Source organism: Lonchura striata, chromosome 1 (genome assembly GCF_050655825.1).
Source record: "Lonchura striata isolate lonStrDom1 chromosome 1, ASM5065582v1, whole genome shotgun sequence".
NCBI classification, from domain to species: domain Eukaryota; kingdom Metazoa; phylum Chordata; class Aves; order Passeriformes; family Estrildidae; genus Lonchura; species Lonchura striata.
This window is the reverse complement of record NC_140703.1, coordinates 52,970,496-52,988,220: the sequence shown is the minus strand read 5'-3', so window position 1 is coordinate 52,988,220 and position 17,725 is coordinate 52,970,496. Positions and strand designations below refer to the sequence as shown.

General features: G+C 34.9%; 1 protein-coding gene across 8 annotated transcripts in view; it reads right to left on the bottom strand.

The window, feature by feature from the left end:
* Positions 1-339: 339 nt before the first annotated feature.
* Positions 340-17,725, bottom strand: part of DACH1 (dachshund family transcription factor 1) — a 352,983-nt gene continuing 335,597 nt past the window's right edge. For 6 of the 8 annotated variants that reach the window (XM_021548063.4, XM_085576681.1, XM_085576669.1 and 3 more), the window contains one exon: positions 340-3,105. Coding sequence is in view for 4 of the 8 variants with exons in the window: in XM_085576669.1 (XP_085432795.1) it covers positions 3,068-3,105 (38 nt within the window). In the remaining 4 variants the exon portion in view is untranslated. The remainder of the gene's footprint in view (positions 3,106-17,725) is intronic. The other 2 variants (XM_085576685.1, XM_021548066.3) reach the window with 1 other exon arrangement.

Sequence of the window (17,725 nt, the reverse complement as noted above, 5' to 3'; positions counted from 1 at the left end):
GAAAAAGGTACAAATAACAGCTTCATAAACTGAGAAATGTACATAAATAAATCATGTAGATGGGGGCAGTTTGCTTAGCTGGCAAGAAAAAAAAATGGAAAATATGCTTGTTAAACAATAACCACAGAGTGTGCTTTTATGATGTTTCTCACCACAGTAATTCATATTAAAGATAGAAGCAGTTGCATGTTAAATAAAATCATTCAGCAATGTTCGCCTCACATTACAAAGAGCTGACTTATGTTGTTTTTAGATGCCTCCCATTAGAAAGTAAATATTCCTCTGATGTTATACATTTCAGAAAATTTAATAAAGATGAACTGTAAATAAAGTCGCAGGGAGATTTCAGACAGTTTTATTAGCAGATTGTTGAAAAGAAAAGAAAATTAAATACAATAACAGTAAACGTGGTTCTCACATTGAAACCAGGCTCAAATAACTAGGCTACCATAGAAAAATTTCCAATTCTTGCATTATGATGTAAAAACAGATTTTTGTACAGATTTTGTACAACAAAATTCGTAATAACCTTTTTTCATTTTTAGAAAACTTTAAATATATAGATAAAAATAGACAATTTTCATAGGTCCTACATGAAGATGAGTATGTTCTGTTCCAAGGGCTTGCATAGAGCGCAAATATGGTTATAATATAGAACAACTAGACATTAATATCTTTAAGATTAAAAAAGCATATAAACAATAACATGAGGACAACTTTTCTTCATAATCTATGCCAAAAAAAAAAAAATCCAAATCAAAAACCAAAACCAAAATACCAACCCAAAACCTGTAAAACTAAAGAGGGGCAAAAACTTCAACTTACAGTAAAATCTCGTGGTCTGTAATATTTACACTGTTTTTAGCAAGATTCTTTCTAGACATCCAGCTCATAAATTGGTTCCCCTTTAATCCTTAACACTTCTGTTCATGTACCAAGCCAAACACTGAGGCATTCACAAAGGTCTTGAAAGAATATACTGTAAAACTACTAAACCTACTTACAGGTGACTCTATGCAAGGAGCAGAGCAATGGTAAATGCTAGTACATATTTCAGTTGTAGGCTTTTAATTCTCTTTCAGATATGAATGATTCAAAAGCTTGCCACAAGTCCATCTAACTTTACAGCTGTTAACCCTTTAAAGACTGCATATGAAAACACTGGAGTACAGAATCCCATGTGTGTTTAAGCAACTATGACAATCATGAAAGAATCATGGTTAGAAAATAACATCACTACAAAGGATTAGACAATATTTAATGAAAAATATTGCTCAATATTTCTTTAAAAAAATTACTGTGATGTGAACTTGTATATACATCTTTCTATTGTTAAAAAAGGATTGTGGTGGAGTAAATATGAACTGCACAAAATAAATGTGTACCAGTATTGCGAGGAAGACCTATAAACTAGAAGCTCAGTGCTAGAGTTTACAAAACATTAGATTTTTTTTTTGGACAAAATAATATTAATATCCAATCAGAACTACTTTTAAAGAAATATTTGCTTTAAGTTAGGAATCTTAGACATTTAAGGTTTTGATATGTTTCCATGTAATAAATAATATTTTATATGCATAAAACATTAGATGAAGAAAGCATAATCACAAAACTTACAGTAATAGCACTGATTCACAAAATCAGTCTTTAAAGGGGTAACCCAAAAGTATGCAAAGCAAAGAACATAATTTTTAGTAACGTAATAAGCAGTGTTTTGCAGCTTACTTCCAGTTATCAGCACAAAGGTGAAAACACATATTGTAGCTTTCATAAAGACAGTGAAAGTAACACATAACCATCCATCCCTAAGACAAGGTGGGAGGGACAATAGACTTCAACTGTATCACTCAGTTCTACGTGGAATTGGACTGATACATCAAGTGTTTGTTAGGTTTTCTTTTTTTAGCAACATTGACGTAATATGACATTAACATATAAAAATATTTCTGGCATTTTGACTTGCTGCTCAGCCACAGTCCATTCTTAGAAGTGCACTAGTCAGGGCACTAACCAGGGCTTAATATACAAATAAAAGTGGCTGATACAGAATTCTGACTTGTTACCAGATGCTTAAGATCTCATTCAGTAATACTGTGACTCCAGGACAAATATTTACATGCCTGCATGCGTTAAAACTAGAAAGGTGTCTTTCTGACCAACAGGGTGACAAAACAATATTATCTAAAAGTTTCATTTCCTAAACTCTAGATTTCTACTGCATACATAATACCTTCCTTGTGTGATTTGTGTAATATACTGTACATGTGACCAACATTTTGATAAGAAGCAAAGTCTTTTATTTCATAAACCCCTGCCAGTTTACAATGAGAAACTATTCTTCTTTTTAATTTTTTTAAATTTTATTTTAGGAAAAGAGACTTTGTGAATGGTAAAACAGTTTGTTTACATTCAGCATTTCTTTTCACTTACACAAAATTCCATTTCACTTAATGTAGTCTAACATATAGGTGTTGGTCTCTCAGAAAGCATGTGGAAAAAATGTCTTTAGAAGAAAAACCCATGATCATTGTTTGAAAACTGAATGTATCCATTTTTTCTTATTTTACCTTTTTTTTCCTTTTTTTTTTTTTTTAATAAGAATCCTCTTATGCCCTCTACAAGTTCATTTCTGAGCTGTCTTGCTGGTTTCGGTATGGTATAATAGTCTGTAAGTGTACTTGGACACCGCTGGAAGGATCATTGGATGTGCTCAAATATAGAATCATCAGAGGAGGAGAAAGTCTGCATTCCTTGAAAAAGGGAATATTCAGCCTTGTTCTGACCGCCTGTAATTTTGGATACAATAGTCCGGCGCAGAGACGCAGATTTTTGCTGTGAGAACAGTGCTACTGTACATTTACAAACATTCTCTAGATCTCCAGGTTGAGCCACAGGAGATAACCAAAGGAGGACACTCTTGCAGAATTCTTTAAATTTTTGAAGAACATTGATAAATGAAGTTGAGGAAGTTGGTTTGAAAACGTTTTGTTTCCACAGAACTCCTTATGAGCCAATGTCTTACTGCAACGTTCTTTACCGTAGCACACGTATTTTCAGCAGGAAAAATTCAATACATGACAGTAGTTTTCAAATAAAGTCTTCCATCTAAAATATGAAAGAGAAACATTTGCTTTATATATTTATATCTTCAATGAATCAAAGATAGGAAAAACCCCACAAGATTTAAAACCTCAGCAGAAGTAGTCATGCAACAGATCTGTAAAATGTCCCCTATGGTACTTTTTGCCCAAAATAAAAGAAAATCATAAAACTGGAATGTCACCTTAGCAATTTCATCAGTCAGTGGTCAAATAAACTCTGTTGAAAATTACACTCACTTTGCAAGTTGTGAAAAATGTAACAACTTCTGAAGCTTCAATATGTATCAGTGCTAGGGCACTAGGAATGTAGGTGGAGCCTCTGTGCATGTGTTTTTACTGATATGCAAAAGTACCTGAATAGCGCTGAACAGCAATTATTTCCTTCATGGTTGCAGAGCAAAAAAAAATCTTCTTGCATGCAATTGTTAGTATCCCAATACTAAAGGCATAGCTCACACTTTCTGATTTAGCTGTGTTGTTAAATATACCATGTAATGTAACCATTGTGCACATTTGTAGCTATTTATATAGAACCCAGTATAGGATATTTAAACGGTATCAGTGAAGTATAGCCTCCTTCCCCCCATAAATGAGATTAACTGAACAATTACTATGTTAAAGATGTAAGCACATTTCTCACAACATTTTTTCCACCCAAGTGAGGAGCATATATTTAAGTGAGATATGTGAGGGAACATGGGAAACACTAAGCTAACGCAGCCAGTAATTGTTGATCTAGAAAAATTTGAAGGGAACATACTGGCACAACATATTTTCACCTAATTTTAAAGTACAAAGCAATTTTTTCTTCGCCTAGGACATGAACACCTTATATACACCTATTTTGATAACAACATAATGACTCTTTTTTAAAAAACAGAAAACAGACAGAAAAGTTTCTTAGCTTTGTGACCTGTAGGGTAGAAAGTGTTGTCCCCATGTGAATAAATCACATTATGAAGCAATTAATCCTCCCCAGTGCACAATTACTAAACACGACATATTTTAGAACATAAGCATTTGCAACTACAAGCTGTATCTCAGCTATTAAAGTTTGCATGAATTTACTTGAATCTAAGTTAATTCAGTAAATATTCCTAAGATTTCAGAAGGTTTTGTTTCTGTTTTGATTTTCTTAGTCTAACATGTTTATTTTACATCAGTCTAGAATTTTTTAATTTGATATACAGTAAAAATTATATATATAATGAAGCAATTGTGTGAGATGAACCTGTACAAATGGATGCTGAAATTTTTGAAATGTTTGGTTATCCTTTGAAAGATGTGGCATCACCTCCATTAACTTACTGTAGTTGTTGAGAGAAAGGAAAGTTAACTTGAAAGCAGACAAAAGTACAGACCACACAGATGTAAAACCTTCTACACATCCCTTTTCAGTTCTATCAGAACTGCTGGGGGAAATGGGAAGCTGTAGAATCACCCTGCTGCAATGATTCTTATCTAACATCTCTGTTTTTCCTTTTCCACCACTAGTTTTCTTTTGCAAGCTTCTGGGGTATATTGGCCTTTTGCTACTTTCTCCCCATCTTTACATTTTTCTTATATTTTTCTGCCTCCTTTCCCTACTATTTTAGTTCCTAGCTTCTTTTTTTCTTTTTTCTTTTTCCAGAGTACACGATAACTTTCCCACTACATAAAAGTGCTTCCTCTCAGAAGCTTTTCCATTCTCTTTGCTCTTTATGGTCTTTTTTTGCACTGAAGAGAAATAAAAAGGAATTGAGTAAGGCCTTAACTTAAAGACTTTTATATTATTATTTGATGTATGAAAACCAACCAAAATGCTTATGGGAATTCAGGAGAGAAAGAATGAGGCCCTGAAATGGAGCTCAGTAAAACTGAAGGCCTGGAAAACCATCTCCAAAGAAAACCTGCATTAAGTATAGGTTAGCTAGTGCTACTACTGGCTACATTTCCATATAGCTCTCCCAAACATACTGAATAAACACAATAAACATTTATAGCACTAAAGCTGTCTAGATACCTCTGTAGGAGTATTACTCTGCATATATACCAGCACTTTGGCTATCCTGAATGTACACTTGCTAATGAGTGCTATGTATAATTCCCACACCTTAACATTCTGATAACCTGCAGTCAGTAACTTATTTTATTATACTAGGTCTCCATTTACCTTTTAAAATAAAATATGTATTAAAACTAATTCTCAATTAAAAATACAGCTGCAGGAAGCAGAATCCTTGTAGCAGCCAACAAAAGATAAACAGCAGTACAGTTTCAGGAGTCAGCTCTATTTTACACTCTTTAAGGATCCAACCTGGCAGTGAAATCAATAGGAGGTTTTTCACTTTTAAAAGACGACACTATCAGATCCTGTATTCTTATAGCCACAGAAAATGAATAAGAATAGAAAAGGGCAGCTCTACAAAGCACCTTCCTTACAAAGAGGATACTTGTTTATATATATATAAGTTGTCTTCAATATCTTCATTAACAGCTTGGCCACAGAACTCAAGGGAATACTAAGTTTGTCAATGACAATAAATTGGGAGGAGTTGACTGTCTTGAGGGCAGAAAGACCTTGACAACTGAGAGAGGTGAGCAGTCAAACCATATGAAGTTTAACAGGGGCAAATGCTGGACTCAGTACCTGGGATGGAGAAATCCTGGTGGTGTGCATGGACTAGAGAATGACAGGCTGGAGAACAGTCCCATGGAAAGGGACCTGGGGGTCATGGTCAGAGGCAAGTTGAACATGGTCAGCAGTGCCTGGCAGCCAGGAGGGCCAACCCTGGGGTGCATCAGGCACAGCATCACCAGCCAGGCAAGGGAGGGGATTGTCCTGCTTTGTTCTGCACTGGGGCAGACTCACCTCGAGTGCTGGGGGCATTTTGGGGTGCCACAATGTGAAAAGACATTAAACTATTTGAGAGCATCCAAAGAAGAGCTGTGAAGATGGTGAAGAGTCTGGAGGGGAAGCTGTATGAGGAACTCCTGAGGTCATTTGGCCTGTTCAGCCTGAAGAAGACTGAGGGGAGACCTTGTTGCAGTCTTCAATTTCCTCACATGGGAAAGTGGAGGGGTAGAAGCTGATCTCTTCACTCTCATGACCAGTGACAGGACTTGAGTAAACAGCATAAAGCCAAGTCAGAGGAGGCTCAGGTTGGATATCAGAAAATGGTCCTTCCCCCAGAGGGTGATTGGGAATTGTAACAGGCTCCCCAGGGAAGCGGCCATAGCACCGTGGCTGAGAAGTTCATGTAGCCACTCATGAAGAATGAGCAACAGGTAAACAGTGAGCTTCAGAAATTCAAAGACTTCAAACTGTGTTACGAAAAACTCACAGATCTGCAGAGGAATGATGACCTTGCATCACAAAGTGGTCACCAAATACAACCCCTATGTTTGTCTGCTGTCTCTTTCCATTGGATGTTCCCATCCATTTCTCTCCCTATTCTTAATGTTCTGAGGTTCTTTCCAAATAACAGGAACTTCTCAGCGTTGTCAAAGCCACCAGAATCACTTTGCCTCTAGGTGTAGCCAGAGTTCCTGAATACAAATGGAGTATTACCACTGATAGGCCTGTAATGATTTCAAGGTTAAAATCCCAGACAAAACCTACAAATCATGAAAGTGATCAGCAAATCAAGCCAGCTCATCCTTTGTAAATCAATGTGAAAATGCCACTACTTCCAAATCCTAAATCCTGAGCATGCCTGTGCCTTGTGCCTCCCAACCAGCTTTAACTTATCAGCTACGCAGGCCTGTTGCATTACTTTCTTTTGTTAACAAATGCAGAATTTTTCTATCAGCATAAAAATGATTTTATGTAAAACAAATATGTAATATTTTAGCCACACAAACATATGTATACAAACATATACTACACAAACACTCACACAGACACACACACTAAGGATGTTTACTACACTGGGGTATATTTCTAGCTTACTGAAAATTGCTGGTCTGTGGTGAAGTTTCCCAAATTTACATACTGTTATATACAATATAAGTACATAAAACTTACTTTTACTCTTAGGAAGTCAAGCAAGAACACAAACTGGGAAAATACTGCTAAATTTCTAAATAGAACTGTGTGTGATTAGCAGATTGTCATCTGTTTTAATTGCTCTTTTGCAAATGGCAGTGTTCAGCAAGATCACACAAGCTCATGCTAGTAACTCAAACTGAAAATGCCACTACTCCTAAACATCATTTGTTTTTGTCTGTGGATTGATATGACAGAAATTCTATCCAGAGTGAGGGAGTATTTTTTTAGATCAACTCTTTTTAATTAAGATTCATTTTGAGGCTTTTGAATGAACATGCCCAAATAGTTAAAAGGTCACAAATGTTATAAAAAACAAACAAATGGAACCGACATAAAAGTTTGCATTGCTGAAACAAATCATATGTCTCGAAATGCATTCCCACAGAGATGTCATCTGTGTAATGATTCACTTTAGTGTTCTGTGGGCAGCGTGCAGTATCTCTATGGGCCCAGTATTTTCAGAGGTAAAAACACAAACCCACTCATATATTACTATTAATATGCAACCTTGTAAACTGATAAAAATTAAATGCTAGGTTTTGTCTTCAGCTGCAAACTAAATAAATCGTCCATTAGATGATAATGTGGGTATTTCTGCCACTGAGTGCAAGTCTCAAAAAATCATATTCTCGAGTTGCTTTAAAAATAAATGTAGTAACAGTGATCATTATTACTACAATACTGCGGTGTTTAATTTATGAAAATCTACAAATCAATGTCAAATGTCCAAATCTGAGTTCAGCCACTTGCTTTCTTCCAAAAACCTACTGAGCTAAATTTTCCTTATGAAAAGGAATAGTGTTTTCTATAGTTCGGAGCTGAAAACAGACAACCAAGCAACCAAACAGACAGAAATATACAGCAGCTTGACACAGAGAGATGATAAGAAAGAAACCCCCAGAGTCCAGGTTAAGAAAAGAAAAGGACAAAATATGTTGTGAGAAGGAATATCAAGAATGGTTTGGATTGAAAGGGACCTTAAAGATCACAAAGGACCACTGTCCTGTCATGGGTAGGGATTTTTCTTTCACTAGATCAGGTTGCTCAGAAAACAAATGACAAGATATAAAATCTCAGTGTGAGCTTTGGAAAGTTGGGATGTCAAGTTTTGAATATTTTTTTTATCCTTTTTTTTTTTTTTTAAATTGTAATTTGTGAGCTTTAGAACAGTAAATCCCAGTCCATGATCTGAGGACCTTTGCATCAAAGTAGCCACAGTTTCAGTTTCTAGAAGTCCTAACTTTAGTTAACATATTTTTGTCAAATATCACTGGTGCAGGCCAGTGATAGAAGCCAATTTTCACTCAGAATGGGTCTTAAGGGTATTTGAATAGTGTATCTATTAATATTTTTGTACTTTCAAAGAACAAAGGTTGATGTCTCTTTTAGTGAAGACAGAAACTTGATTCCCAAATATGGCTCTGAAATTTTCTGTTTATTTTAGTTTGTGAGGCTATTTTTTTCCTGGTTTTCTGTTCTCTCTTTCAAACTTCTATTTCTTTTCCTTTTCATTTTAGGTAACAGAGATTTCATGTACTGATGATTTCTCAGCCTCTTTTCTTATCTTTAGGAAGGTAATAGAAGTGTTAGCTGAATCCTCTAAGGACGATATTAGCACAAATAAAAAAACTCAACAACAGCAACCAAAAAAAAACCTATTTGTGCAATATGTATTTAATGGAAACAAAAGGTTCTTCACTCATAAAAGTTCATTTGAACCCCACCCCTATGGCTGGTGACTGAGCTGATCTAAGTTTAGGGTCCTCTTCTAAAAGCACATTTTGCAACACAAAATCCCCAGGACTAGCCCATGTGCTCCTAAGGCAGCAGATGCTTCATACTGGAATTGAGTATACTGTTGCCAGACCCTTTAGCTATTAAAAAACTGCTAACTTCAGCTTGAAAGAAATAAAATATTTTGACCTTAAATGGGGTTACTTATATCTAAATCAAAGCAAAGCTGCTCATTTGCGCTAAGTAACATAATAAATTGCATTTCCTGTTAGGAAGTAGCTTTATTGAAAATGGTAGCTATTTTCTCAGAAGTTATTTCCAGGCACCTGTAATCTTAATGAGGTTTGTCCCTTTCAAAGAACAGTTGTACGTGCATGCCCAAATGCACGCAACCTCTTCAGCCCAGAGTTGATAAAAGCATCTGCATGCCCCAGCTCAAGCACATTAAAATTATATAACTGGTTGGTTTATTTGTTTTAATAAGATGGGGCAAATGTGAATCACAGTGTACTTCTAGCCATTCATTCAAGCTGAAATTTTGATCATTTGGGAGAAGAGAAACAAAACAAAAAGAAAGGGATGGCAAACAAATGGTAATGATTCATGTGGTATTTGATAAGACAGCAATGGGAAGTCAAAATATCTTCCATGTGGCATATGGAAGAGATCTTAGTCAAGCTGTAATCCTTCTTTAAAAAAACTTAAGAGGAAACAACTACTGTATACTCTTCATATATTTAATTCCAAATTGAGACACAAGAGGTTTTATTTTCCACCAAAGATGTAAGATAAAAATGGGAGTCTAACTTTTTAATCATGGGAACATAATTTATGATGAACTTCAGTCTTTTTCAGTTTGCAGAGTGTGAGACAAAAAAGCCCAACATTTGTAAAATTCAGTCATGGAATCAACTGAACATAACTTTTCATAGTATTCCTAATAAAATGTATAACAGTACATTTTCAGGGGAAATAATTCATCCTAGTGTCTAGAGTTAATTAGAACTCTGAGGTTTTACAACTCAATACTGAAAAGGAGAGATGGAGGGATATATACTGAGCAGATAATGTTACTCTCAACACAAGTAGATCATGTATTGGGGAACATGGATGGATCCACTGCCATCTTCCATAGCAGAGTACAGGAGATGCAGGAAAGCTGGCTCAACCATTGAGGCTTTGAAATTCAAGCCATTTGTTCTTTTAAAAAAGTGCCCATCCAGTTTTTATGCAAAGATGGGTGATTTCACACTGCATGTTCATTAAACACATGCAAATACAAAGTATGTAAACATATTTGGCCAAACACTATCCCAGTTTGCCCTTTGTGTAACACCAATAAATTAGTTTCAAATTTGCATATTGTTATTAATCATACACCTTTCATTTCTCTACTTAACATTCATGTACAAATATATTTGTGTTACTACTCAGTGCAAATATTCAGGAAACTGAGATGTCCATGTGTTTCTTTTTATAATGACAATTTATATGTAGGAGATTTTAATTCTAATTTAAGACATAAAACTAAACCATGGATGTGTAAAAAAGAGCATCTAAACACCTTTTTTCACAGTTATTTTCAAATATTGAACTATCTTCTTTCAGATATTTCACCATGTGTTTTAATCATTAATATATATTTCCATTACTCCCATGTTACTGTGGGAGTAAGCTAAAGGTCAGCAATCTGGTCTTTAGTAAACTAACAAAGCAGGGGAGACATATTCATACCTGAATACCTGAATATGTCACCTTTATTATTTAAAGATCATATACTATGCATAAAACTGGCCATTTGAGGACTGAAAAAACTGAACTAGTAAGGTGAGAAATTGTTTGAAAGAAATAAGATTTTTTTTTTAAAAATCACACTGTCTTTTCTTGTTACTTCACGAACTTAGCAACCCTTTTTGTATAAACAGAAGAAGCTATATCCAAAAAAGGCAACAGAACTGATTACTTACAAGCACTGAACCTGAATCACTAAGGCATTGTACTGTTTCACTTCATGTTAGTAAAAAAAAAAAAAGATAGTAATGATAAACAACAACAACAGACACAAAACAGAACAAAACCCTTTCAACTGAAGAATCATGTGGAAAAGTTATTAAAGGATGAAGTCACAGCTAAATACAATCAGCTTGTGAGCTTCCACAGCTCATTGTGTTCAGTGCTGTTTGTATCACAGTGTGGATAATTTTGGTGCTGAACAACCTGTCCTGCATAAAACACTTTTAAGTTCTACAAAAAGGTGTGCTTTATTTGTTACTGTATCTCCAGAAATATAAACAACCTTTTTTTAGTATCAAGTAAGCAACCTTGGATCTGATAGCATAAAATTGAAAAAGAATTGAATATTGGAATGCAGTTTCTGCCTGGCACTTTCTGCCTTTGTTTGGTTTTGGAGTTTGTTTTTTTTTTGTTAAGTCCAGATGGAAACAGAATTTACTATTCCTCCCTTTAGTCTGATCAGTCTTTGCCTCCTTTTTTAGTGCCTATAATAGGAATGATCACTTTTTTACATTAAATATCATCATCAAAGTAATCTTACATACAAGATATCAATCATACAGTTAAGCTTCAAACAGACTTAAAAAATAATTACTTTCCTTTTCTGGAGAGCAAAAGTGGTCATAAAATGAAACTGGAACAAAATATAGGAGATCAGTGTTTGTTGGAGCTTTCATTAGTTTTTGCTGAATAACTGAAAGTATCTATGCAAAAGTACAAGTCTGTATTTCTTTAAAACTACCCTTCATATACACACAAAACAGAAATGCACACAAATCCTTTCCATCACTCAGCTAGAAGCTGATACAGTAGGCAGGACACAGGTGTACAACTATAGATCCTATAATAAAATATTAATAATAAAGATATTTTCTACAATTTTGGAAAAGTAACATGGGTCATGATAATTTTGCTAGGAATAGTTGTGGCCATACTTAGTACTCTCCATCAACAGACAGTGTGATTTTAACTTCTTTCAGCAGATACAAATAATTTATGAAGATGAGTTTTCCTATGTTATTATCTTTTCAAGAGCTTTACCCATTACTTTTCAAAAGGCAAGAAAAGACTTAGATCTAATACCTACTCCTATGCAGAGCACTTCTGGTTCACAGAATCACAAACCTACCTCACCCTTTTCTCCCAGCCACATCTTTTCTAAACAAGTAATTTGAATTTCATGTTGCCCAAGTAACTAAAAGGCAGACTAGTGTTTTGTTATTTTCAGATTAAATATCACAATTAATACAAGAGTATGTAATGGAGATGCCATTTGAACTGCTGCAAAGTTTACTGGAAAATAGAGGCCACTTAAAGAAAGCTATATTAGTCTGCATACATAATTCTGGAATATGGGGAGTCCTTTCTTAATATCAGTATCACATTAGCACCCCACTTTAATATACAACCATTCTTCTTCTCCTCTGAGTGCTAAAACAGAGTAACTGCCAATGCAAAACATGAAGAAATAGTCACATGCAGAACAAGAAGGAATGAGGCTGTAAAATAGATAGATTGCACAGCAGCAAGCTTATGGAAAATCTATTAAGGATGCATGGGATGTCAAAACATGTGTAACATAACCTTGCTGCTTTTAGGTATTTTGTATGAAAGCAAGTTTATGGCACCAAGCAGTGCCATTCAGCTCCAGAGCAGGAGCCAAAGCAGCAGAAACCAAACCAGAAGTCATGCCCTAGGAAATGAGCTATGAATGAAGTCACACATAATCCTTCCAGCACACAGAAATAGACATAGGTCTTAATGAAGTTCCCAGGGTTTAGCATGGGTGGCATAACTATAAAACTGAAAATAAAATCAGCTCATGTTGATTCTGAGAAAGACTTTGAGCTGAAACACGTAAAGGGGGTCTAACCCAGTAGTTAGCTATGAAGCAATACTTAAGCAAAAGGATTTTGTTCTTTTCCAGAATGAAAACTACCAGCATTATATATTATGAGAGGACTCTGCTTCTGTGGCAAGTACTAATGCTAGCCCAGGTAGGTTGCTTTTCAATTCAGAGTTCAAACTAGTTCCCCTAACTAATTGCAAACTTCCATCTTGAATACATCTTCATAGATGCATTTAAGTACTGCAGTGACAAGCCAATCTTCCCTATTCCCTCTCAGTGGTAACATAATTTCAGATGGGTACTTCAAAATGATTATTCTACCCTCCCAGGAAAAACTCAATTAGCCTTAGGGCCAGGTGGTTTGAATTTGGCACCACTCTGTGTCTTTGCCAGTAAAGATTCCTCAGAAAAAACAGCATGTCATGACAGACTGTGTCCTGGATGCACCCCACTACAGAAATCCCAGACCATATGGAAGCAGCATGCTTTCCCAGAGAGAACTTAACACCATGGTTCATCATCAAAAAGTAAGCAAGAGCAAAGAGAATGGCTAAATTAAACCACAGAGCAGTCTTATCCAATGACTTTGGGATCAAGTGACTACCTTGCAGCCAGAAGCAATGAGCTGTGCAAACTATCTGAAGTGTAAAATTTTCTTGCTTCAAAGTGTGATTTTCTCAAGACAGAGGAAATGAAAAATGTTACTTCCTGGTTGCTTTTACTCTTGCCCATCCATCTCCCCCCCTCTACCCACCTCCTCCAGCTTTCCACTTACAGTGTTTCTTGTCAATAGCAACACACTAATGGCATTGTACAAGGCATTTGCACGACATTCCCTGGGACAGCGTTTAAGATTTTGGTTACCCATGCTCAAGGTGAACTTAGACTGGAATAATTTCAGAACAGGCTACTAGTATAAGACAAGGAACACAGTCCACAATATGCACATAAAAATAATTGAGTTGCTTATGATAGAAGAGTAACTGATCATTCCTTGGATATACATTAAATAATAATATGAGACACAAACCAACTCTTCTGCAGGAACTCAGCTCTGAGTGGTCTTCCAGGATGATGGATGTATTTAAATTATTTTTATTTATATATTATTGACATGAGAGCCTGAAAATGCAGATTTTAAAGCCCATCTAATACTATCTGTAATGCTATGCTACTTTAGTAGAAAAAGCAAAAACTGACTATATCCTGAATATATTTACTGAATATCTGGCCTGGTAAAATACATTTGGCTATAAAGTTAATTTTATCTGGAAAAACTAGGAAGTCAATGGTTTTGCAAGAATGTGAAAAAAAAATAGAGGGAAATCTTATAAAATGAGGATTTTTCTGTGCACTGAATGTTTAAGATCAAGCTCTGGAACTATTGCCCATTTGCAACTGGAATAAAACTGATATTTGTATATTTTAATAGTGTATGAGCCTTTCAATATTTTAGCATTGGGAACCAGATTGCGTTGGATGGCATAGTTACTGCAGCGAAAGTGACTGTGATTGTCACAACAAATTTGATGGCAAGCTTGAGAATGGAAGTGATCCTCCAGTCAGTGTAATACTTTTATGATGCTTCCAGTATTTTCAGTGAAGCCAAGGAGCCTGATCCAGCCACAGTATTTTATGTCCAGTTCAGCAATGTGCAAAGATACTGTTCTCTCTCCAATGGCTAAGAGTGTATATCTTTGAGTCAGAGTATAAAGCTAAAAATGAAAGCAAATTATTGCTGCTTTTTATTTTATGTTTGTATTCAATATAGCTTGATTACTTGAAAGGAGTTGTAGCCAGCATATTGCAGTATGAAACAATATCATGAAAAATACATGTCTTTTAATGCAATGGTTGCACCGACAGTTTGTCACAGGCAAAATCTGCAGAATCAACACATAGAAAAAATAAACAAGTCAGAACTTAAATTATCTAATACAGCATTGTATATTTTTAAAAATCCATATTCTAATTTCATGCACATAAAGCAGCACTGTAAATTTTTCGGTCCTGCCTTCATAACACTTTTTTTTTTCAAGGCCAGCTGTAGCACATTGTGATCCATCCTTTCTAACATCCATGACAAAACACACTATTATGCTATTGCTGCTTTTCCTAAGCTATTAGAGGCTGCATCACTTTTAAAAAATAAGGCTGACAAGAATATAATAGAAAAAATGTTTTTACCATTACTGGTACACACTTTGTGTTTCTCAACTAGGAAAAACAAAATGACATCACATTATCATTATATATGCTGCTGTCTCCCAGGATGTCCTTCAGGTGTTACGGAACCCTACAATGAGCAAAAGCAAAATATTTTCTTTTAAAGCTAGAAGTCTATTCTATAGAATATCTTTTCCTCTTTATCAGCCAGCTGGCAGTTCACTGGAAGAATACTTATTATAGATATATGCTGACAGCAAATTTTAGCTTAGATGGAATGTGATGCTGGCTAAGTAGTCCTTCCAAATGTGTTAATTTTAGTTTCACTTCCTTTCAAATTCCTTTTCTTAGTTGACTTTTTTTTTTTAATTTCATAGGTACTTGAGATACTATTAGAGATGGGTCAAATTTCACATCAAATCCATGAGAAAGCTAAATTCTTGAATTACACAGAGGTGAAATTGTTTTGTTTTATTCTTAATCATATCAATATAAAAAACAAGCACTGCAAGAAAACACTATTTTTAGAATTACAGGAGACTTAACTTAGCAATTGCTTGCTTTTCTGGTTTACAAAATGAAATTTATATGAGTATTACAGATATATTAAAATTTTGTTTATCATAAAATAAATTATTATAAATATTTCCTATTTCTCAAGGATATAAAAATGCCTCTTTTTAAATATTACTGTCAAAGATGGAAAAGACAAAACCTAAAATCTTTGGCCACTTTTAAATTAACCCAACAGCCCCTCAGCTACTTAATATAGCTATGAAATAGAGCAATTAAGTTGGGAGTGATATTTTAGGAAGATTGCCTCCTTAACTCTTAACACTGCACAAAGGGCTGCCTGCCTGCTAAAATCTCACAGTATAGTTTTGTTTACATTTTAAGTCTAACTGCTTTTTTACCTCTTGAATATTTTAAGTGAATGTTGAACTTTCATTCTCCTTAACAGGATTTCTGACCCTTCAGTTATCTTAAGATTATAAAGGAGAGACAGTCCTGTACTACACCAACATCCTGTCATTCAGCAATATACCATTTCTGATCTCATGCAGAAAAATTGATGTAAGTCAATTTTACTTAATTCAATTAAGTAAATTTTACTTAAATCGATTTTAATTAATTTTTTTTCTCATATGATGGTGCAGGTAATATACATTTACACAAAATTTCAGCTCTCAAGTATTAGTTTGTTAAATCCCGTAAAATATTTCTCCAGCTATTTCCCTCTACAATATTTCAAACTAACTATAATTAGCTGATAGTTGTAAATTGCTGTATCCCCTCTCTTTGCCACTTTTTAATGCTTAGGACTCTGATCCATCACCAAAGAAAATATAAAAGCAGAAGTTAATAACATAACTGAACTTCTACTGTGCCTTTCATCCAAGATCCAGAATAGTTTACAAATATTAATTAAGTTTCACAACACCCCTGTGTGACACCAAAGCATCGGTGCTGCCATCAAGATATCAGTAGATATTATTTCTTTCTTTATGCATAAAAACTTGGTTGTGGCTTAAGGCATTGGTTAAAAATGCCCTGAATCATGCCAAATGAGGTATTCCTTTGCCATTCAAGAGCAAAACATCAGATGTAAAGCATATAAGCCACCCCAACTAATAGTACAATTTTAATTCTGAAATCAATATTATTCACTCAATTCTTTGCTGAAAAATGTAAAATGGGCAAAATAGTGACTCCTTAGCATACACTTGTTGCGACTGTGTCAAATGCTGCATCAATTCTTTGCAATTAGACAATGTTGGAGTATAATTACAACCTTTGCTATAAAAATGGATTTATTGTATGGGGAAAAAAAAACTCCATACACTACAAACAACAACAGCCACCAAAGAAATTACTTTCTCACCTCCAGAAACTGAATTCAGTTTTTCTGGAATACTACTGAGCTTACTAAATTTGTTTGTAGCAGTCTATGCTGGGGTACTCTAAGTATTAACTATAATGGGGTGAACTCTACTATACATGTTTCTATATCTATATAGATACAGAAATCTCTATATCCAGTGAGGGTCAAGGGTGACGTAGATGCCCACATTGAAGACTTCTATGCTACAACAAGTTAATTCCCAGCCCGTGTCTTGTTTACAAGCATAACTACATTTAAAAGGCAAAACATTAACTAGTTGTCCATTACTAATCAGTAATGATATAGTAATCAAATTACAGTAATATAATGAAACTGTATGAGTAATATACTATTTTCCCTTCTAGAGTTCTGTGATACTTACATCTACCTCCTTTTCTTGGCACCTCATCTATCTCTTTTTCTATCTCTCAATTTATGGCTGCTTTTGTTCTTATTTCAGAGTTTTCAGAATGCTTTTCTGACTCAATTCATTCCTTGTGCCTTGGGTGGTAGCATCCAAATGAAAAAAATGCAGCAAAACTTCAGTACTAATGCAGAATTCAAATTCTCTTTTCTACATTTGAGAGTCATGCTTTATGCAACTTTCAAAACTGTTCAGAGTTATATGAAACAGAAAAGGAATTGTCAAGCTTGGATATTTTTCCAGAACTGATGCAAAATTACCCATTTTTAATATCAGTAGTTACAAGAAGTGACTGAAATGCAGCTGCTCTAGTGTGATTACTGTCACAACTGATGCTGGAATTCTGAGGCAAGCAAAAAGGAAAATACATAGCACATGAAATCACATTAACTTCAGACACCTGCACTGTACGTAGCTGCATTTGAGCTGGTTTAGCAGACTCCTTTTACAATCAATGAAGGAACTTGGAAGTTGTGATTCATTTTCTTCAAAGGGAGAGATGTGTCTATTACTCTTCCTTGACTTT